Genomic DNA, 22,787 nt, shown 5'->3' with positions numbered 1-22,787 from the left:
AAACGTTTGCAAGAAAGCAACCAAGCTCAGAGAGCACCAAGGACCCCGCAGTCTTCCTCCTCCTCCTCCTCCTCCTCCTCCTCCTCCTCCTCCTCCTCCTCCTCCTCCTCCTCCTCCTCCCCCTCCTCTCTGCAAACCCCTCTCCCTTCTAGCACTGATGATGTTACCTAGTTGGGTCATGAAACGTTTGCAAGAAAGCAACCAAGCTCAGAGAGCATCAAGGACCCCACAGTCTTCCTCCTCCTCCTCCTCCTCCTCCTCCTCCTCTCTCTGCAAACCTCACTCCCTTCTAGCACTGAGGATGTTACCTAGTTGGGTCATGAAACGTTTGGAAGAAAAGCAACCAAGCTCAGAGAGCATCAAGGACCCCACAGTCTTCCTCCTCCTCCTCCTCCTCCCTCCTCCTCCTCTCTCTGCAAACCTCACTCCCTTCTAGCACTGAGGATGTTACCTAGTTGGGTCATGAAACGTTTGGAAGAAAGCAACCAAACTCAGAGAGCATCAAGGACCCCACAGTCTTCTTCTTCTTCTTCTTCCTCCTCCTCCTCCTCCTCCTCCTCCTCCCTGCAACCCACACTCCCTTCTAGCACTGATGATGTTACCTAGCTGGGTCATGAAACGTTTGCAAGAAAACCACCAAGCTCAGAGAGCATCAAGGACCCCGCAGTCTTCCTCCTCCTCCTCCTCCTCCTCCTCCTCCTCCTCCTCCTCCCCCTCCTCTCTGCAAACCTCACTCCCTTCTAGCACTGATGATGTTACCTAGTTGGGTCATGAAACGTTTGCAAGAAAGCAACCAAGCTCAGAGAGCATCAAGGACCCCACAGTCTTCCTCCTCCTCCTCCTCCTCCTCCTCCTCCTCCTCTCTCTGCAAACCTCACTCCCTTCTAGCACTGAGGATGTTACCTAGCTGGGTCATGAAACGTTTGCAAGAAAGCAACCAAGCTCAGAGAGCATCAAGGACCCCGCAGTCTTCCTCCTCCTCCTCCTCCTCCTCCTCCTCCTCCTCCTCCCCCTCCTCTCTGCAAACCCCTCTCCCTTCTAGCACTGATGATGTTACCTAGTTGGGTCATGAGACATCTGTAGGAAAATAACCAAGCTCAGAGAGCACCAAGGACCCCACAGTCCTTCTCCTCCTCCTCCTCCTCCTCCTCCTCCTCCTCCTCCTCCTCCTCCTCCTCCTCCTCCTCCTCCTCCTCCGCCGCCTCCGCCTCCTCCTCCTCCTCCTCTCTGCAAATCCCTCTCCCTTCTAGCACTGATGATGTTACCTAGTTGGGTCGTGAGACGTCTGCAAGAAAACTACCAAGCTCAGAGAGCACCAAGGACCCCACAGTCCTCCTCCTCCTCCTCCTCCTCCTCCTCCTCCTCCTCCTCCTCCTCCTCCTCCTCCTCCTCCTCTCTGCAAATCCCTCTCCCTTCTAGCACTGATGATGTTACCTAGTTGGGTCGTGAGACGTCTGCAAGAAAACTACCAAGCTCAGAGAGCAGCAAGGACCCCACAGTCTTCTTCTTCTTCTTCTTCCTCCTCCTCCTCCTCCTCCTCCTCCTCCTCCCTGCAACCCACACTCCCTTCTAGCACTGATGATGTTACCTAGCTGGGTCATGAAACGTTTGCAAGAAAACCACCAAGCTCAGAGAGCATCAAGGACCCCGCAGTCTTCCTCCTCCTCCTCCTCCTCCTCCTCCTCCTCCTCCTCCTCCTCCCCCTCCTCTCTGCAAACCTCACTCCCTTCTAGCACTGATGATGTTACCTAGTTGGGTCATGAAACGTTTGCAAGAAAGCAACCAAGCTCAGAGAGCACCAAGGACCCCGCAGTCTTCCTCCTCCTCCTCCTCCTCCTCCTCCTCCTCCTCCTCCTCCTCCTCCTCCTCCTCCTCCTCCTCCTCTCTCTGCAAACCTCACTCCCTTCTAGCACTGATGATGTTACCTAGTTGGGTCATGAAACGTTTGCAAGAAAGCAACCAAGCTCAGAGAGCATCAAGGACCCCACAGTCTTCCTCCTCCTCCTCCTCCTCCTCCTCCTCCTCCTCCTCTCCTCCTCCTCCTCCTCCTCCTCCTCCTCCTCCTCCTCCTCTCTCTGCAAACCTCACTCCCTTCTAGCACTGAGGATGTTACCTAGTTGGGTCATGAAACGTTTGGAAGAAAGCAACCAAACTCAGAGAGCATCAAGGACCCCACAGTCTTCTTCTTCTTCTTCTTCCTCCTCCTCCTCCTCCTCCTCCTCCTCCTCCTCCCTGCAACCCACACTCCCTTCTAGCACTGATGATGTTACCTAGCTGGGTCATGAAACGTTTGCAAGAAAACCACCAAGCTCAGAGAGCATCAAGGACCCCGCAGTCTTCCTCCTCCTCCTCCTCCTCCTCCTCCTCCTCCTCCTCCTCCTCCCCCTCCTCTCTGCAAACCTCACTCCCTTCTAGCACTGATGATGTTACCTAGTTGGGTCATGAAACGTTTGCAAGAAAGCAACCAAGCTCAGAGAGCACCAAGGACCCCGCAGTCTTCCTCCTCCTCCTCCTCCTCCTCCTCCTCCTCCTCCTCCTCCTCCTCCTCCTCCTCCTCCTCCTCCCCCTCCTCTCTGCAAACCCCTCTCCCTTCTAGCACTGATGATGTTACCTAGCTGGGTCATGAAACGTTTGCAAGAAAACCACCAAGCTCAGAGAGCATCAAGGACCCTGCAGTCTTCCTCCTCCTCCTCCTCCTCCTCCCCCTCCTCTCTGCAAACCTCACTCCCTTCTAGCACTGATGATGTTACCTAGTTGGGTCATGAGACATCTGTAGGAAAATAACCAAGCTCAGAGAGCACCAAGGACCCCACAGTCCTTCTCCTCCTCCTCCTCCTCCTCCTCCTCCTCCTCCTCCTCCTCCTCCTCCTCCTCCTCCTCCTCCTCCTCCTCCTCCTCCTCCTCCTCTCTGCAAATCCCTCTCCCTTCTAGCACTGATGATGTTACCTAGTTGGGTCGTGAGACGTCTGCAAGAAAACTACCAAGCTCAGAGAGCACCAAGGACCCCACAGTCCTCCTCCTCCTCCTCCTCCTCCTCCTCCCTGCAACCCACACTCCCTTCTAGCACTGATGATGTTACCTAGTTGGGTCATGAAACGTTTGCAAGAAAGCAACCAAGCTCAGAGAGCACCAAGGACCCCGCAGTCTTCCTCCTCCTCCTCCTCCTCCTCCTCCTCCTCCTCCTCCTCCTCCTCCTCCTCCTCCTCCTCCTCTCTCTGCAAACCTCACTCCCTTCTAGCACTGATGATGTTACCTAGTTGGGTCGTGAGACGTCTGCAAGAAAACTACCAAGCTCAGAGAGCACCAAGGACCCCACAGTCTTCCTCCTCCTCCTCCTCCTCCTCCTCCTCCTCCTCCTCCTCCTCCTCCTCCTCCTCCTCCTCCTCCTCCTCTCTCTGCAAACCTCACTCCCTTCTAGCACTGATGATGTTACCTAGTTGGGTCGTGAGACGTCTGCAAGAAAACTACCAAGCTCAGAGAGCACCAAGGGACCCCGCAGTCTTCCTCCTCCTCCTCCTCCTCCTCCTCCTCCTCCTCCTCCTCCTCCTCCTCCTCCTCCTCCTCCTCTCTCTGCAAACCTCACTCCCTTCTAGCACTGATGATGTTACCTAGTTGGGTCATGAAACGTTTGCATGAAAGCAACCAAGCTCAGAGAGCACCAAGGACCCCGCAGTCCTCCTCCTCCTCCTCCTCCTCCTCCTCCTCCTCCTCCTCCTCCTCCTCCTCCTCCTCCTCCTCTCTGCAAATCCCTCTCCCTTCTAGCACTGATGATGTTACCTAGTTGGGTCGTGAGACGTCTGCAAGAAAACCACCAAGCTCAGAGAGCATCAAGGACCCCGCAGTCTTCCTCCTCCTCCTCCTCCTCCTCCTCCTCCTCCTCCTCCTCCTCCTCCTCTCTGCAAACCCCACTCCCTTCTAGCACTGATGATGTTACCTAGTTGGGTCATGAAACGTTTGCAAGAAAACCACCCAGCTCAGAGAGCATCAAGGACCCCACAGTCTTCTTCCTCCTCCTCCTCCTCCTCCTCCCTGCAACCCACACTCCCTTCTAGCACTGATGATGTTACCTAGCTGGGTCATGAAACGCATGCAAGCTCAGAGAGCATCAAGGACCCCACACTCCTCCTCTTCCTCCTCCCTGCAAACCCCACTCCCTCCTATCCCTGATGCTGTTCCCTCGCTGGGCAACGAAACGTCTGCAAGAAGATTCCCTCCCAGCTGCAAACATCCGCCGCAAGGCCGGCCCTCCGCGATGGGGCGGGGAAGGGGAAGGGGGTGGGTGGGTGGGCGGCGCAGAGCCCGTCCCTGCCTCCCTGCCTGCCTCCCTCGCCCGCCCGGGTTGGCTGCTGTCCGGCCGCCCCGCTTGGTCCGCCCCGGGCAGGTGGCGCAGGAGAGCGAAGATGGCGACGCGGGCGGGCGGCCTCCCTGCCCGGCACTGGCTACGGGCGCTGCGCGGGGGAGACCCTCGGCCCGGAGCCCGGTGAGACCCCCGCGCCTTCCTCCTCCTCCTTCTCCTCTCTTCCTCCTCCTCTTTCTTTTTCTCCTTCTGTTTTTCTTCCTCCTCTTTCTCCCCCTCGGCTTCTTCCTCCGTCTCTTTCTCCTCTTTGTTTTTCTCCTCTCCTTTCTTCCTTCCCCTCTTTCTCTTCCTCTGGCTCCTCCTCCTCTTTCTTTTCCTCCTTCCTTCCTCCTCTTCTTTCTCTCCCTCCTCTTCTTCCTCTTCTTTTCCCACATTGCTCTCCTCTCCTTCCCTCCTTTTTGTCTTTCTCCTCCTCCCTCCTCTCCCTCGTCTTCTTCCTCCTCTTCTCCTGCTCCCTCTCCTCTTCTTCCTCTTCCTCCTCTTTCTTTTTCTCCTTCTGTTCTTTTTCCTTACTTTCGTCCTCCTCCTCTTCCTTTCCCACGTGTTCTTCGTCTTCTCCTCTCCTTCCTCCTTTTGGTCTTCCTCCTTCTCTCCCTCGTCTTCCTCCTCCTTTCTCCTCTTATCCTTTTCTCCTTCTCCCTCTCCTCATCTTCCTCTCCCTCCTCTTCCTCTTCCTCCTCTTTCTTTTTCTCCTTCGGTTCTTCTTCCTTACTTTTCTCCTCCTCCTCTTTCTCCCCCTCGTCTTCCTCCTCTTCCTTTCCCACGTGTTCTTCGTCTTCTTCTCCTTCTCCTTTCCTTCCTCCTTTTGGTCTTCCTCCTCCTCTTTCTCCTCTTATCCTTTTCTCCTTCTCCCTCTCCTCCTCTTCCTCTCCCTCCTCTTCCTCTTCTTCTTCTTCCTCCTCCTCTCCGGGCCCGATCCCTGCGCTGAGAGCCTCGGGGCTGCTGTGGGAGGAGGGGAGGGGACGAGGAGGGGGACTCTCTCCAGCGGGGCTGGGGGCATGGAAGGGGGGCGACCCCAAGGGTCCCCTCCTCCGCTTGCCCCGCCCCACTGGGACCCCCCAGCTGCCTCTGGAAGGGGGGGAGCCGGGCCAGGAGGAGAACTAATCCGTCTCAGCCCCTCTTTGCTTTCTCAAACTCTTGCAAAGAGCCAAAGAAAGCCCCCCCCCGGGGGGGGGTCACTCCCCCTTCTTGCTGGGAAGCTGCCCCCCCTCCCTAAGATGGAGGAGTGGTCCCCAAGATCTCCCGAGGTTATGTGAAACCAACCTCTTGGGGGGGGGGGGTGTCAAGAGACTGGATTTACATAACCTCCTGCACCCCCCCCCCCCATGAAGATGGGAGGGGAGCACTGGGAGCAAAAGCTGGGAGCTCTTTGGCTGGGATGGTCCCAACGCCTCCCTGTCTGGGCAGGGGGTGGACTAGAAGAGCTTTGAGGTCCCCTTGGACCACAGGATTCCCCCCTAGTTCTCTCAGGGGGTCCTGCTAGGGGAGGCCATGCTTTGGGTTGATGGGAAAAGACTGTCAGAGTGGAAACCCTGCTTGTCTTGTCCCTGGGATGCCCAGAATGACATTTAAGCCCTTCTTATCGATATCATATTGATATTGTTTCCCGATTGCTTATTTGTGCCCGATGACTATCATTAAGTATGGTAGTACCTTCTGATTCCTGATGAATGTATTTTTATTCCCTTATGTACATTGAGAGCATCTGCACCAAATTCCTTGTGTGTCCAATCACACTTTGCCAATAAAGAATTCTATTCTGTTCCTTTTTTATTCTATTCTATTCTCTATTCCATTCTATTCTATTCTGTTCTTTCTTATTCTATTTTAATTCCTATCCTATCCTATTCTATTATTTCCTATTCTATTTTTAATTCCTATTCATAGCAATATAGCAGTAGACTTATATACCGCTTCATAGGCCTTTCAGGCCTCTCTAAGCGGTTTACAGAGAGTCAGCATATTGCCCCCAACAATCTGGGTCCTCATTTTACCCACCTCGAAAGGATGGAAGGCTGAGTCAACCCTGAGCCGGTGAGATTTGAACCGCTGAACTGCTGATCTAGCAGTAGCCTGCAGTGCTGCATTTAACCACTGCGCCACCTTGGCTCATTCTATTTTAATTCCTATCCTATCCTATTCTAGTCTATTATTTCCTATTCTATTTCAATTCCTATTCTATTTTAATTCCGATTCTTTTAATTCCTATTCTATTTTAATTCCTATCCTATCCTATTCTAGTCTATTATTTCTTATTCTATTTTAATTCCTATCCTATCCTATTCTATTATTTCCTATTCTATTTTAATTCCTATTCTATTTTAATTCCTATCCTATTCTATTCTTTTATTTCCTATTCTATTTTAATTCCTATTCTATCCTATTCTATCCTATCCTATTATATCCTATTCCCTTTTTTCATTATAAATTTAAAAGATGGGGTACCTAATGCTTCCTTCCTTCCTTCCTTCCTTCCTTCCTTCCTTCCTTCCTTCCTTCCTTCCTTCCTTCCTTCCTGTTAGAATGCAGTATTGCAGGCTACTTCTGCCTCCAATACTGACCGACTGGCTCAAGGTTAACTCAGCCTTTTATCCTTCCGTAAAACGAGAACCAGATTGTTGGGGGGCAAGAGGCTGATTCTGTAAACCGCTTAGAGAGGGCTGTAAAAGCACTGTAAAGTGGTATATAAGTCTAAGGGCTATGGCTATGCTCTTCCTTTCTTGCTCTCTCGCTCTCTCTTTCTCTCCTATCCCACCCTTCCTTCTTTCCTCCCTTCCTTCCTTCCTCTCTCTCTCTTCCTCTCTCTCTCTCTTTCTCTCCTATCCCACCCTTCCTTCTTTCCTTCCTCCCTCCCTTCCTTCCTTCCTTCCTTCCTTCCTCTCTCTTCCTCTCTCTCTCTCTCTCTCTCCTATCCCACTCTTCCCTTCTTTCCTTCCTCCCTTTCTTTCTCTCTCTCTCTCTCTCTCTCTCTTTTCCTTCTTTCATGGAAGAAAGTTTTGGTGAAAAATAACAGAATTCCCTGAGATGGCAGAATGGACTTGTTTGATTAGGGAAAGGCAACAAAATGCATTTGTCAGCAACTGGAAAGCTGGCAGGGTTTTTTTTGCTGAAAAAGAGGGAAAAAATTGAACATGATTTATTTTGTTTGGTGATTAGAAAGTGTAGGAAAGAACGGAGCCCAGGTGCGTCTTCAGAGTGATATAAATGCATTTCTAATTGCTGTAAAAAGATTGAAAGCCCCTTTATAACTTTATTTTACTTACTAGGGGTTTTTTTCTTTCATTTGTTTTCTTTTTTAAATCCCCTGATCACTTTCTCTCTTTTTACTTTCAGTTTCTTTGTTTTGCCTGCAAAAAAAATAAACCTTCAATAAATAAAAGTTAACTTTAAAAAAGTGGGGGTGGGGGGGGTTGCACAACTGTGCTTGAACTACAACTCCCATTACTCACCCAGGCAGCTTGGTTGGGGGTAGCCTGGCTGTGGGTGATGGGTGTTATTATTGAACCCAGTAAGAAAAATACCATGGAAGCGGGGGGGGGGGAACTAAATCAGAAATGAACTCTTGAACGATAAGGAGAGGATCTCAGATTAGCCCTGTTGAAAAGATTGTGTTCCAGGTATTTTCTGAAGTTAATGAGTGACCAGGATGGGAGCAAAGTTCTTGGTCAAATAAAACAGGGGGGGGGATATTATTAGTAAAAGTTGATTGGTAAACATTGGACCACTTCTCTGGAAGGATATCTTGGTCGTGATTTTTTTAGCCAGCGTGTTTTATCTAAGGAGAGCTAATAGGAAAGGGTTTGATTGCATTTGGCTGTCAAGAAAGTTTATTTCTTATTACGGTAGGACTACGGAGAATAAGAGTAAGGTAGAGTAGAGAAGAGGAGAAGAGGAATATAGAAAATGAATAGAATAATAGAATGGAATAAATTAGAATAGAATTAGGATAAGAGAGAAGAGAAGAGGAATATAGAAAATGAATAAAATAGAATAGAAATATAGGATAGAATGGAATAGAATATAGAATAGAATTAGATAGTATAGAAGAGAATAGGAATATAGAAAATGAATAAAATAGAGTAAAATAATAGAATAATAGGATTAGAATAGAATAAATTAGAATAGAATAAATTAGAATAGAATTAGAATATTTAGTATAGGATAGAATAGAGTAGGAATAGAATAGAATAAGAAGAGAGAAGAAGGGAAGAGAAGAGGAATATAGAAAATGAATAGAATAGAATAGAATGGAATAGAATAGAATAAATTAGAATAGAATTAGGATAGGATAGAAGAGAAGAGGAATATAGAAAATAAATAAAATAGAATAGATAATAGGATAGAATGGAATAGAATAAATTAGAATAAGAATTAGGATTGGATAGGATAGAATAGAATAAGTTAGAATAGAAAAATAGAATAAGAATAAGAGTAAGAATATACAAAAAGAATAGAACACAACAGAATAGCTGAGCTGGAAGGGACCTTGGAGGTCTTCTAGTCCCCCCCCCCCCCCCGTTCAAGCAGGAGACTCTTTATCATTTCAGACAATTGGTTTTCCAATCTCTTCTGAAAAACCTCCAGTGTTGGGGCATTCACAACTTCTGGAGGCAACTTTGTTCCACTGATTAATTGCTCTAACTGTCAGGAAATTTCTCCTGAGTTCTAAGTTGCTTCTCTCCTTGATTAGTTTCCACCCATTGCTTCTTGTCCTGCCTGAAGGTGCTTTGGAGAATAGCTTGACTCCCTCTTCTTTGGGGCAGCCCCTGAGATATTGGAAGACTCCTATCATATCTCCCCTAGTCCTTCTTTTCATTAAACTAGACACACCCAGTTCCTGCAACCGTTCTTCATATCTTTTAGCCTCCAGTCCCCTCATCCTCTTTGTTGCTCTTCTCTGCACTCTTTCTAGAGTCTCCACGTCTTTTTTTACATCAAGGTGACCAAAACCAGATGCAATGTTCCAAGGGTAGCCGCACAAAGGCTTTGTAAACCTGTAGTTGTTTGCAAGGGGATCGACATCCCTTGGCAGAAAACCATCCGTTTCGCCTTCTGCCCTAACAGAATCGCTCAGCGGTCAAATTGGGCAGCCTTGTGTCGTGGCCTGCCAGCAGCCAGAAGAGCTGGCAGAGGAGGGTTGGGGAGGAACCTGGGCCAGTCCTGGAGCCTGGAGAAGGCTCTGAGGAGGGCTCTGTGTTGGAGGCAGAGAGGGGGCCAGGGAATATGCCAGTTATCAGCTGCCTTCAGAGTCAGACATCAGCTGGAGCCTGTTCCCTGTGTGCGCATGTGTAAAGTTGCCAGACGAAGGGAAGAGCTAAATGGCAGGGGTCGACTTGGGAGTAAGGCCACAGGTGGACGGTGAATGGCCCCTCCCAGAGGAATAAAAGAGGAGCGAAAGGGGAGTGGAGTTTGCAGGAGACATTAGTTCGCTTCATTGGTTCATGACTCTCCAAGACTTCTTGCTAAGTTCTGCAGAGTTCGGCCTGGCAGCTCTCCAAGCCAGATGAGGTCTGTGACCGTAAATCCTCCCTTGAAAGGTTTTGCTGGATGTGAATGAGCAGAATTCACAGCCAATTAATCAAAGGGTTTTTTGTCGGGATCAGGAGTTGGCTGCAGGCTCTCTGGAACACCTTGAATTTAGAATCCACCCATCAAAATAAAAACGTCTCGACTTTTTTACTCCCAGGGGTTATTCCAAAGACAGCGAAAGCAGCTGGTTCCGCTCGCTCTTCGTTCACAAGGTGGATCCCCGAAAAGACGCTCATTCCAACCTGCTCTCCAAGAAAGAGACCAACCACCTCTACAAGATCCAATGTGAGTCCCTCCTGCCCCGATTACTAGATTTTTTTTTCCTTTCTTTTCTTTCCTGGAGCAGCTTCAACCGCACAACCGAATCCGAATTCCATGGATTTTTCTCCGCTGGGGCCATTCCAAGTTGTTTGGACTTCAACTCCCAGAATTCAATGCTGGCTGGGGAATTCTGGGAATTGAAGGCCACATAATAAGCTGTAATGTTGAGGGTCTCAAGCATTACGTCATGATTTATTAAGTACATTATCCGCCTCGCCAATTTATCACGCCAGTTAATTTGTTGTGATTCACTTCCAGTCTGTTTCTTTCGGCCCTTCCCTCCTGCTTTCTTTCAACTGCTCTTTCTTTCTTTCTTTCTTTCTTTCTTTCTTTCTTTCTTTCTTTCTTTCTTTCTTTCTTTCTAAAATATATTTTTATTTTTCAAAACATACAAATCCTCCTTCTTTACATACTGTAGAAAGTGTATCAGTTGGTTACAAAAGGCTTTTGTGCATCTCTTCCACCGTCATCAAATATAGTTCATATTAACTCTAATATCTTAACTCGGATATTTATTATATTACCATCATCATACCTCCATTTTTATTTGACTATGATTATTCTACCACTTTTTCTTTTGTTTCCAGTCCACAACGTCAAACCCGAATGCTTGGATGCCTACAATAAACTTGCGTAAGGATTTCTTGTTTTTTTCCTGGTTTAGTAACCAAAATGTATTTTCTTTTAATGGGCCCACAATATTGAGCTATAAAAGGTAAAGGTTCCCCTTGCGCATACGTGCTAGTCCTTCCCGACTCTAGGGGGCGCTGCTCATCTCCGTTTCAAAGCCGAAGAGCCAGCGCTGTCCGAAGACGTCTCCGTGGTCATGTGGCCGGCATGACTCAACGCCCCTGAAGGCACACGGAACGCTGTTCCCTTCCCACCAGAGGTGGCTCCTATTTTTCTACTTGCATTTTTTTAACGTTCTTTCAAACTGCTCAGTTGGCAGAAGCTGGGACGAGTCACGGGAGCTCACTCCGTTAGGCGGCGCTAGGGATTCGAACTGCCGAAATTTCTGATCGACAAGCTCAGCGTCTTTAGCCACTGAGCCACCGCGTCCCCTTTGAGCTTCTTGTTTGATAAATGAAGACGCAGTGCTTAGGAGGCAGAATTGCAGGCTGACTCTGCCCACTGCTAGCAGTTCGACCCTACCAGCACTAGGTTGACTCAGCCGTCCGTCCTTCCAAGGTCGGTAAAACGAGGAGACTCAAATTGCCGGGGGCAAGAGGCCGACTCTGTCAACCTCTTAGAGAGGGATGCAAAAGCGCCGTGAAGCGGTATATTAGTCTACAGTGTTCTTGATCTTGTGTTTATTTCCGAGCAGCCAAGAATAACAGCCAAGGGTGTGTTTGTTGGCCCAAGGGAAATATTTTGGATTAAAATAATTGCATTCGATTGACTCAGTTGCCTTCGGACCAACAAATGCATCCTTCGCTGTTTGTGAGGTGCAAAGTGAGGAGAGGAAAGAGGCAGCTTTTAGCAGCATCGCAATCCTGAAATTCACCTTTATTTGACAAAACGATTTGCTTTCTGCCCTTCTGTTAATTTCGGGCCTTGCTCTGCAGGGAAGAAGTGCTCCCCAAGCTGCATTCAGACACCGGGTATCCGTGCGAGCTGGTTGGCAACTGGAATACTTGGTACGGCGACCAGGACCAGGCAGGTGAGAAGGTGGGGCCGGCAGGGGACTTGAGCTGCGTGAGGGGCCACTACTGTACGGGACGCAGTCCTCACATAACGGCCACGCGTTTCGTGAGCGTTCAAGGTTACGAACGGTGCTGCAAAAGGTGATTTAGGGCCGGTCCTCACACTTACAACTGCGTCAAGCATCCCCGTGGGCACGGGGTTGCCCTCCAAGCACACGGCAACCGTCCCATGTTTACAACAGTGGCTGTGTGTGTGTGTGTGTGTGTGTGTCCCCGGTCGCCATTTACGGCTTCCCCAGCCAGGTTCCCACGAACAAAATCGGCCGATAGAGAAGATGGCCAGTCACAGTGATGTGATGGGTTGTTTAATGACCGTGGTGGTTGGCTTAACGACGACAGCAGAAGCAAAGGTTGTAACATGGGGTACGGCCACCAGATGCCTCACCATGTCACTTAACAACAGGATTTCCAATCCCTCTTATGGTCATAAGTCAAGGACTGTAGTGTTTTCTACTGATTTTCCATTGATTTTCCTACTGATTTTTCAATGACTTTTCTACTGATTTTCTACTGATTTTTCTATTGATTTTCTATTGATTTTTCAATGACTTTTCTACTGATTTTCTACTGATTTTTCTATTGAGTTTTCTATGGTTTTTCTATTGATTTTTCTAGGATTTTTCTATTGATTTTTCTATGGTTTTTCTATTGATTTTTCTATGGTTTTTCTACTGATTTTTCTGTTGATAATTCTATTGATTTTCCTCCTGATTTTCAAATGGTTTTTCTACTGATTTTTCTATTGATTTTTCTACTGATTTTCTATTGATTTTTCAATGACTTTTCTACTGATTTTTCTATGATTTTTCTACTGATTTTCTATTGATATATCTATTGATTTTTCTAGGATTTTTCTACTGGTTTTTCTATTGATTTTTGTATGGTTTTTCTATTGATTTTTCTAGGATTTTTCTACTGGTTTTTCTATTGCTATTTCTATTGATTTTACTACTGATTTTCCAGTGATTTTTCTACTGGTTTTCTATTGCTTTTTCTATGATTTTTCTATTGATTTTTCTACTCATTTTCTATTGATTTTTCTATGATTTTTCTACTGATTTTTCTGTTGATTTTTCTGTTGATATTTCTATTGATTTTCCAATGATTTTTCTACTGATTTTTCTATGATTTTTCTACTGATTTTTCTGTTGATATTTCTATTGATTTTCCAATGATTTTTCTACTGATTTTTCTACTGATTTTTCTACTGATTTTCTATTGATTTTTCAATGACTTTTCTACTGATTTTTCTAGGATTTTTCTACTGGTTTTTCTATTGATTTTTCTAGGATTTTTCTACTGATTTTTCTATTGCTATTGATTTTACTACTGATTTTCCAGTGATTTTCTATTGATTTTCCTACTCATTTTCTATTGATTTTCCTACTCATTTTCTATTGATTTTTCTATTGATTTTTCAATGATTTTTCTATGATTTCTCTATTGATTTTCTTACTGATTATCTATTGCAGTGTTTCCCAAACTTGGCAACTTTAAGACTTGTGGACTTCAACTCCCAGAGTTCTCTAGCCAGAAGAGCTAGCTAGAGTATTCTGGGAGTTGAAGTCCACAAGTCTTAAAGTTGCCAAGTTTGGGAAACACTGATCTATTGACCTTCACCGAATTTTCACCGTGACCAACAATCATAAAGTCACTCTTTTCAGCGCCGTTGTAACTTCAAATGGTCATTAAGCGAACCTCTGTAAGCCGAGGACGCCCTAGCCTAAGGCTCGCTTACATTTTCTATCGACTCCTTCTCTTTGGGGTTCTATACGACTCAGAATCTTTTGTCTCTTCGCAGTTCACATCTGGAGGTTCATCGGTGGCTACTCCGCCCTCATGGAATCCATGAACAAGCTGAGGGAGAATCAGGTATTTGGGGTGACACCCCATCACCCACCCACCCACCCATCCACCCGGCCTTGGCTGCTGCAGCAGGTTGCCGTGCTGTTTGAGCATCTGTTATTTATTTATTTGCTAAAATTATATGTATCAAGTCCTTGGGGGGGGGGGGGATCAGGAGATTCCAGCAGTTCAAATAAGTATAAATAAGTATCGAGGAAAAAAAACAAAACGAGAGCCATTCGGCTGTCTCCTTTCTGCCCTCCGACTCTTCGCTCCTTCTGTTCCGGCAGGAATATTTACGATTCCGCAAAGAAAGGAGCCAGATGCTCCATTCCCGAAGGAATCAGCTGCTCCTGGAATTCAGTTTTTGGAATGAACCCCTGCCCCGCGCCGGCCCCAACATCTACGAGCTGCGAACGTACAAGTTGAAGGTGAGATCTCTTTGGAAGGTATCTGTAAGACCCTCCCCGATGACACCCAATGAAAATAATCCCATTTTCCCTTCTTATTTAGCGGTTGAAAAACTCTTCCCATAACTCAGCTTCTAACCGCAGGGACTCCAATAAGTCCGCGATTCTCAACCGGAAGATAAGTGGACTTCCAACTCCCAGAATTCCCCTTGCCTCAAGGCTGGGGAATTCTGGGAGTTGAAGTCCAACTAACTTCGAGTGGCCAAAGTTGAGAAAGACTGTAATAGGTAATATCTTTCCCATTTCCAGATTACCCCCCCCCAATGGGGCCATCTGCTTTGCACCCCCTCCTCCATTTCAGGGGGGGGGGTTCCCAGTTGAGAAATGGAGGCCCAAGATAAACATGACTTTGGGCCAATCACTAGGAGGCAGTGAGTTCTAGTCCCGCCTTAGCTGTGAAAAGCCAGCTGGGAGACCTTGGGCCAATCACCAGGTGACAGTGAGTTCTAGTCCCACCTTAGCCGAGAAAGCCAGCTGGGTGACTTGGGGCCAATCACCAGGCGACAGTGAGTTCTAGTCCCGCCTTAGCCCTGAAAGCCAGCTGGGTGACTTGGGACCAATCACCAGGCGACAGTGAGTTCTAGTAGCTCCTTAGCTGTGAAAGACGGCTGGGTGACTTGGGACCAATCATCAGGCGACAGTGAGTTATAGTCCCGCCTTAGCCGTGAAAGCCAACTGGGAGACCTTGGGACAATCACCAGGCGACAGTGAGTTCTAGTCCCGCCTTAGCCATGAAAGCCAACTGGAAGACCTTGGGGCCAATCACCAGGCGACAGTGAGTTCTAGTCCCACCTTAGCCCTGAAAGCCAGCTGGGTGACCTTGGGCCAATCACCCAGAGGTCTAGTCCTGCCTTATGCACCAAAACCAGCTGCGTGTTCTTGGACCAACAGCAGCAGGCTGCGAGTTCTAATCTTGCCTTAGGCATAAAAACAGACTGGGTGCCAGTCCCTCTCTTTTTAGCTCAGCCCACCTCACAGGATTGTCGCGGTGGGCAACAAATAGGAAGAGGAAGGCATATTCCATATGTTCCCTGCCTTGAGTTATTTATAAAGTAACGAAGGAGTGATAGCATTATCGTTAATTGATGTCCAGATCCACCTGTAAAGATTTTCCAATTTGGTGCCATCCAGTGGTGGGATTCAGCCGGTTCGCACCTATTCGAGAGAACCGGTTGGTAACTTTCTAAGCAGTTCGGAGAACCAGTTGTTGGAAGAAATATTTTGTTTTCCCCCACTTTACAGGGCTAATCCTGTAAGGAAGGCAGGAAGGAAACATTCTGGTCTTGTTTCTAGCCTCATCTTTATCGCCCTGCTTACAGAAACTGCCTCTCCGATTAACCCTTATTACCATTATAACAACTAAAGCGAAGTGCCCATCGACCTGAGTGACATTGACTTGGCCACGCCCACATGATCACATGACCACCGAGCCCCGCCTACCCAGCTGGTCATTAGGGCAGAGAACTGGTTGGTAAATTATTTGAGTCCCACCGCTGGGCGCCATCCATCTTTGAAACCATTTCTACCATTTTGTCTTTCTCTTTTTGACTTTCAGCCCGGGACCATGATTGAATGGGGGAACAACTGGTAAGTGGAAAGCAGACATTTTTCAAGTCCCAATTTCCCCCAAAAAGCCAGCACGAAAGAGAGACAAATGAACGGATTCCCCGAGAGAGAGGGGGGGGGTGGGGGAAGTAAAAAAATGTGCAACTCGCAGCTCGCACAGAGCAAAACATAACGAATAGCTTATTAAGTTCATGCCATAAGGGAAAGTCCTATTTTGCTGGTTGCCTTGTGTCCTTCCCTGGATGTTTTGAAACTATAATAACCAGAAACCCAAACTAGGCTGAAGGAGCCTGTTCTCAATTTTCTTTTAATTCCAAAAATGTTATCGCAGCACCAAAAATGTAAACGGACTGTAGGGTTTTTTTTCCAGCAGGGAAAACCACGTTGATGGTTTCAGGACTGTGGGCATATAAAGGTGTTCGGACCCCCCTCGTTCCACACCAAAGCACACTCCGAGCCAAAGATAGGTTACGGCATTTAATTAACAGACAGACGGGTCCTTGGCAGCAAACTGGCACAGACAACCTTGGGCAGCAATAAACACAGAAAAGGCTTGGCAGCAATCCAGCCTGCCAAGCTCATAACAATGTTCTCCGACATTCGATCCTGCGTTGACTTCTGCAAGAGGGGCGTGTGCACAAGTAGTCTTTTTTATAGTCTGGAGAGGAGCCTAATGACCACCAGCTGAGCTCAATTACCTCCTGTAATTGCATAATTGTTCCTGACACCTAGTAGCTCTTCGATGGCGTGCATCCAGGAACAACTCACTGCTGGCTTCTGGATCACTCTCCCTTGTCTCCTCCCCACTGGTCCAAGGCTCAGGCGCCTCCTGGTGGCCAACCAGCCTCTCTGCGCCCTGCTCGGAGTCGGAACCCTGTCCAGGGTCCTCCACATCCTCCAGAGCCGACTCATAGGGCCCCTCGCTGTCGGAGTCTGGTGGCAGCTCTAATGGCTCCTGATGGGCCACAACATAAAGGCTTGCTTGGTTTGGAGAACAGGTCCCGAAATTTTGATATTTTCTGATAAAAGGAGAGGCAGTTTTGTCTAATAGTTAAGGCACCAGTGTCAGAATTCCAACGGATGCCCTAATTAAAACATGGGCCTCGGGCCGAGCTTCAAAAGAAATCCAGTTATTAGCAGCGTCCCAAGTGAAGCCAGCTCTGACCCCACGTAATTGACGACCCAGACTTGAACCTGTTTCCCCCCCCCCTTGCCCCCAGGGAATGTCATCAGTCACATTCGCCAATGGAACAATTTCGTGGGTGGTAGAGATCACTCCCCTCCGGCCGCTGTGGGTAACCCTGGGAGACAGTCTTGAGAGAGGGATGTCTGGAATGTGCTTTTGTTTTTGGCTGCTTCACCATTTTCCCATCTCCCTTACCTATGGCAACTCGAGAGCAGGCCAAGGATGCTTTGCGAGTTGACAACCAGATTACAAACCAGGAGAGTGTGAGTTCTAGCCCCGCCTTAAGCAGGAAAGCTGGCTGGGTGATAATCTGTAATTGTCAACTCTGGTATCAAGGGCTGTTTGGGATCCTGGGTGCCCCCTTAGCTTGGTGGTTTTGTTGCAGGCATTTCACGCCCAACTAGGTAACTTCTTCAGTGCTAGAAGGGAGTGAGATTTGCAGAATGGAGGAGAAGAAGAAAGGGAGGAGAAGGAGAAAGACTACGGGGTCCTTGGTGCTCTCTGAGCTTGGTGGGTTTCTTGCAGACATTTCATTACTCTACTAGGTGATGTCATCAATGCTAGAAGGGAGAGGGGTTTGCTCTCTGTTTATATACCAGTGGGGTATAAAAAGCTGTTTGCTTCTCAGCTGTGCCTCAACCTTGGGAGAACAGGCAGTAGTAATGATTAGCGCCCGTGATTCTTCATCTCTCTTTCTCTCTGTCGGTGCAGGGCTCGGGCAATTAAACATCGTCAAGATAACCAGGAAGCGGTGGGCGGCTTCTTCTCCCAAATCGGAGAGTTGTACATCGTACATCATTTGTGGGGTAGGTAATCTTGAAACCCGTTGCCCTGTAGAACAGCAGGGGTCGCCATCAACCTTGGCCACTTTAAGCCTGGCGGACTTCAACTCCCAGAATTCCCCAGCCAGCAAAGCTGTCGTAACAAGATGTTTGAGTCCGTCCGACTGTCACATAAGGCAACATTTTATTTTATTTTATTATTGTTTTGTTTTGTTTTTTATTTTATTATTTTATTTTTTATTTTATTATTTTGTTTTATTAATTATTTTTATTTTGTTTTGTTTTATTATTTTGTTTTATTAATTATTTTTATTTTGTTTTGTTTTATTATTTTGTTTTGTTTTTATTTATATTATTTTATTAATTGTTTTGTTTTGTTTTGTTTTATTATTCTATTTTATTATTTTATTATTTTATTTATTATTTTATTTTATTAATTATTTTTATTTTGTTTTGTTTTTATTTATATTATTTTATTATTAATTATTTTGTTTTATTTTATTTTATTTTATTATTATTTCATCATATTATTTTATTATATAATTTTATTTTTTATTTTATTTTTTATTTTGTTTTGTTTTATTATTTTATTTTATTAATTATTTTTGCTGGTTTATTATTTTGTTTTATTTTGTTATTTTAATTAATTTTGCTTTATTTTATTTTTTATTATTTTATTTTATTTTTTATTTTATTTTATTATTGTTTTGTTTTTTATTTTATTTTTTATTTTATTATTATTTTATTTATTAATTATTTTTATTTTGTTTTGTTTTATTATTTTATTTTATTTTTTATTTATTTTTATTTTATTATTTTGTTTTATTTTGTTTTATTTTATTAATTATTATTATTTTTTATTCTGCTTTTATTTGGGGGACGTTCCATGTTTTATTTATCTAGGCTGAGGATTTGACTGAGCCTTCCTCCACTTGGATTCCTCAGGGGTTTTTTTGGGGGGGGGGGGCTTTGCCAGATGATGTTTTTTTGTCGCTTTGCAGCCTACAAGGACCTGCAATCTCGAGAGGAGACACGGAACGCTGCCTGGAGGAAGCGAGGATGGGATGAAAACGTTTACTACACAGGTCAGGACAATTTGAGGAGGGTCTGCTAGACATCCTATACAAGGTTGTGGCTGCTTCCATGCTCTTGACCACTGCTGGGCTGATGCTGCAATCACCTGGCCTTCATTTTCAGTGTTCTGTGACAGTTTCCCAGCCAATCTTGCAATCCCTTGCTGCCTTCCCCATCAGCTGCAGCCACTTAACCTGCCTGCTGAAGAGGGAAGGGAGGGAAGATGGGAGGGAAGGGGGAGGAAGGAGAGAAGAAGATGAGAGAAGGAGGGAGGACGAAAGGAAGGAAAGAGCGATAGGTTGGAGAAAAGGAAGGGAAGAGGGAGGGAAGGGAGGGGGAGGAAGGAGAGAAGAAGATGGCAAGAGGGAGGGAAGAAGGAGAGAAGGGGAAAAGATGAGAAGGAACGGGGAGGGAGGAAGAAAAGAAAAAAGGTGAGGAAGGAAGGGAAGGAAGGAAGGAAAAAAGATGAGAAGGGAGGGAGGAAGGAGAGAAGAAAAATGAGGGAAGGAGGGAGGAAGAAAGGAAGGAAAGAGGGATAGGTTGGAGAAAAGGAAGGGAAGGGGGAGGGAAGGGAGGGGGAGGAAGGAGAAAAGAAGATGGCAAGAGGGAGGGAAGAAGGAGAGAAGGGAAAAAGATGAGAAGGAACGGGGAGGGAGGAAGAAAAGAAAAAAAGTGAGGAAGGAAGGGAAGGAAGGAAAAAAGATGAGGGAGGGAGGAGAGAAGAAAAATGAGGGAAGGAGGGAGGAAGAAAGGAAGGAAAGAGGAATAGGTTGGAGAAAAGGAAGGGAAGAGGGAGGGAAGGGAGGGGGAGGAAGGAGAGAAGAAGATGACAAGAGGGAGGGAAGAAGGAGAGAAGGGAAAAAGATGAGAAGGAAGAGAGGGAGGGAGGAAGAAAAGAAAAAAGGTGAGGAAGGAAGGGAAGGAAGGAAGGAAAAAAGATGAGAAGGGAGGGAGGAAGGAGAGAAGAAAAAATGAGGGAAGGAGGGAGGAAGAAAGGAAGGAAAGAGGGATAGGTTGGAGAAAAGAAAGGGAAGAGGGAGGGAAGGGAGGGCGGGAGGAAGGAGAGAAGAAGATGATGAAGGAAGGAAGGAAGGAGAGAAGAAAAAAGATGAAGGAAAGAAAGAAAAAAGACGAAGAAGGAAGGAAGATAAGAGGAATAGGTTGGAGAAAAGGAAGGGAAGAGGGAGGGAGGAAGGAGAGAAGAAAAATATGAAAGGAAGGAAGGAAGATTTCCAATGCTCCCTGCCAGGGCATTTCCTGTTGGCCAAGCGTATCTCAAGTTGGATGCAGAGGAGGAGAACGAGTCATAACATCCCAAGAGACTGTCTCACTCTGTGACGCTTTGAACGTCCTTCTGTGTTTGCAGTTCCTCTCGTGCGGAGCATGGAGTCCCGAATCATGATCCCCTTGAAGATTTCCCCGTTGCAGTGACCCGCCTTCCCAGGGAAGCGCGGGGCTCAACCGTCACCCAGGAAAAGAAGGAGAAGAAGAGAGAAGAAACTATGTTACATTTCCTCCCCGGCCCTTTTCCCCTCTAATAATCTTCGTTACATCCCGATTTTCTAACTTTTTCTGCTTTGCTTGCGTTTGCTCCACCTACGGCGCTTATACGGACTTCGTCTCCCAGAATTCCCCAGCCAGAAAGCTCATAAGAATGTTGGGACTTCAACTCCCACAATACCTGAAGTCGGTGTGGCCCTGCTGGGGAATTCTGGGAGTCAAAGTCCTCACATCTTAAAGCGTCAGGGATCTCCACTGCCGATTTGCAACTGGGCCACCAACCGGCGCGCACACAGCTTAACTCGCCTGCCCGCCGGGCTGGTGTGCATGCATACGCAGCTGAGCTGCCGGTGTATGCGCGGGCATGCCAGCCCACCACTCGCGTGGCCCAGTTCCCCTCTCGCTCCCCAGCTGTGACTCCCACAGAGTCACAAAAACCGGGGACCACTGCCCTAAGTTGAGAAAAAAAATGTATCTAGAGAGATTCTGTCCTTTTTTTGGTAATCATTCCATTCTATTTTTCCTTCCTCCCAACCTGTTAATTCCCAGGCGGATGGGGGAACGCTTAAGCTTGTTCTTCCGAGGAAGAGGAAGATCCCAATATTTGATCAATGGCTATTTGACACCTTAGCAGATTGGTGTCCGCGGTGAAGGGGCGGAGACTTTTTTTAAAAAAATTGGGCACCGGATTCTCTTGGCTAGCATCCGTCCTCTTTCCTGGAGGGGGAAGGTGAGCCTTTCCCCAGCCAGCTAGCCTCTTTTAAGAAGGACGCGCATTTTGACATTTGGGAGCATGGATGTGGGCCTGCTGTGGCTGCAGATGCTCTTAGCATGTGTGTGAGATGGAGCCATGTAATAAAGAGAATGGAGCAATAATAATAATAATAAAAATGTCTGCTTTTCAAGGCCCGTGTGACCTGTCTTATTGCACACGTAAATTAAATATTTGACCTACTGATCTGGGTGCACTGTAAGCAATAGTAATAGTACGTACTTATATACCGCTTTATAGTGCTTTTTCAGCCCTCCCTAAGCGGTGTATAGAGTCAGCCTCTTGCCCCCAACAATCTGGGTCCTCATTTTACCCACCTCGGAAGGACAGAAGGCTGAGTCAACCTTGAGCCGGTCAGGATCGAACACCTGCCTATGGGGCAGAGTCGGCCTACACTAGCAATAGCACTTAGCATTATACACCGCTTCACAGCCCTGTCTAAGCGGTTTACAGAGTCAGCCTCTTGCCCCCAATAATCTGGGTCCTTATTTTACCCACCTCGGAAGGACGGAAGGCTGAGTCAACCTTGAGCCAGTCAGGATCAAACTCCTGGCAGTGAGCAGAGTTAGCCTGCAATACTGCAATCTAACCACTAGGTAGGTAGGTAGGTAGGTAGGTAGGTAGGAAGGAAGGAAGGAAGGAAGGAAGGAAGGAAGGAAGGAAGGGGAGGGGAACGAAGGAAGGAAGGAATAGCAGTTAGACATATACTACTTTGAAGCTCTTTCTAAGCGGTTTACAGAGTCATCCTCTTGCCCCCAATAATCTGGGTCCTTATTTTACCCACCTCGAAAGGACGGAAGGCTGAGTCAACCTGGAGCCTGGTGAGATTCGAACTGCCCAAATTTCAATCAGCTGGCAGTCGGCAGAAGTAACCACCAAGATCCCAGAAATTGTGGTTGCTCCGTCAATGAAGGTTTTCAAGAAAAGTTGGACTGGGATGTTATAATAAAGGACTCCTGCCTAGGAGAAGGCGGTGGGACTAGAAGACCTCTAAAGTCCCTTCTGGCCTTACGAGATAATATCTCTCTACTTGGCACCGTTATTTGGTGATTCTCGGGATGGCAATCCTCTGATCGGGAAGCTGTTGCCGTGCGCAAGAGATTAAGAAACGTCAAGAACACGAGATGCATCTGTGGGATGCGTGCTGATTTGTGGCAATGATCCTTGTTCCTGATTATGATTGTGTCAAAGTGCTCGGTCAGCAGGTGACAAGGGTTTGCATGCTGAACTTTGGCTGGCCTCGTCCGGTTTTCAAGGATCTCCGAGTAAATAACATCGTTAAATGTCTCCTCCTCTTGGAAGGAAGCAATCGATTTCCCCATCTCTGCTTTTATCTTCCTTGCTCTGGGAGTAATCTGCATTTTTATTTCTAAATGGTCTTTATAAACCTCCTCTATTTACAGTAACAAAATTCCCGGCATCCTTTCAGATTCTTTCACCTTCGAGGGAAAAATAATTTTCACCCATTTTAAAACACGAAGCTTTTCTTTAAAAACATTTCTAAAATCAAAACTTTCCAATGCATCTTTAAAAAAAACACGAACTTCCTCTTAACGTGTATATAGGGAGTCCTTTACGTACAGCCACAATGGAGAACAAAATTTAATAGAATAGAACAGATCAGAATAGAATAGAATAGAATAGAATACTTTATTGGCCAAGTGATTGGACACACAAGGAAT

The 22,787-nt window shown here is 46.7% G+C and overlaps 1 protein-coding gene across 1 annotated transcript; it reads left to right on the top strand.

The window, feature by feature from the left end:
• The first annotated feature begins 4,330 nt into the window (after positions 1–4,330).
• NIPSNAP1 (nipsnap homolog 1) lies at positions 4,331–21,238 on the top strand. Its single transcript, XM_087705607.1, has 10 exons — positions 4,331–4,480; positions 10,044–10,171; positions 10,795–10,840; positions 11,773–11,867; positions 13,712–13,782; positions 14,046–14,186; positions 15,781–15,812; positions 17,689–17,783; positions 18,761–18,844; positions 20,200–21,238. Exons 1-10 carry the CDS (start codon positions 4,401–4,403, stop codon positions 20,262–20,264), a joined length of 837 nt encoding a protein of 278 aa, XP_087561733.1. The 5' UTR covers positions 4,331–4,400; the 3' UTR covers positions 20,265–21,238.
• Positions 21,239–22,787: the final 1,549 nt, after the last annotated feature.

The sequence above is a fragment of the Thamnophis sirtalis genome, unplaced genomic scaffold (genome assembly GCF_051295495.1).
Source record: "Thamnophis sirtalis isolate CommonGarterSnake01/CBP01778 unplaced genomic scaffold, rThaSir2_p1.2 scaffold_2, whole genome shotgun sequence".
Lineage (NCBI taxonomy): Eukaryota > Metazoa > Chordata > Lepidosauria > Squamata > Natricidae > Thamnophis > Thamnophis sirtalis.
The sequence above is the reverse complement of the archived record's forward strand: the minus strand, read 5'-3'. Positions and strand labels throughout refer to the sequence as shown.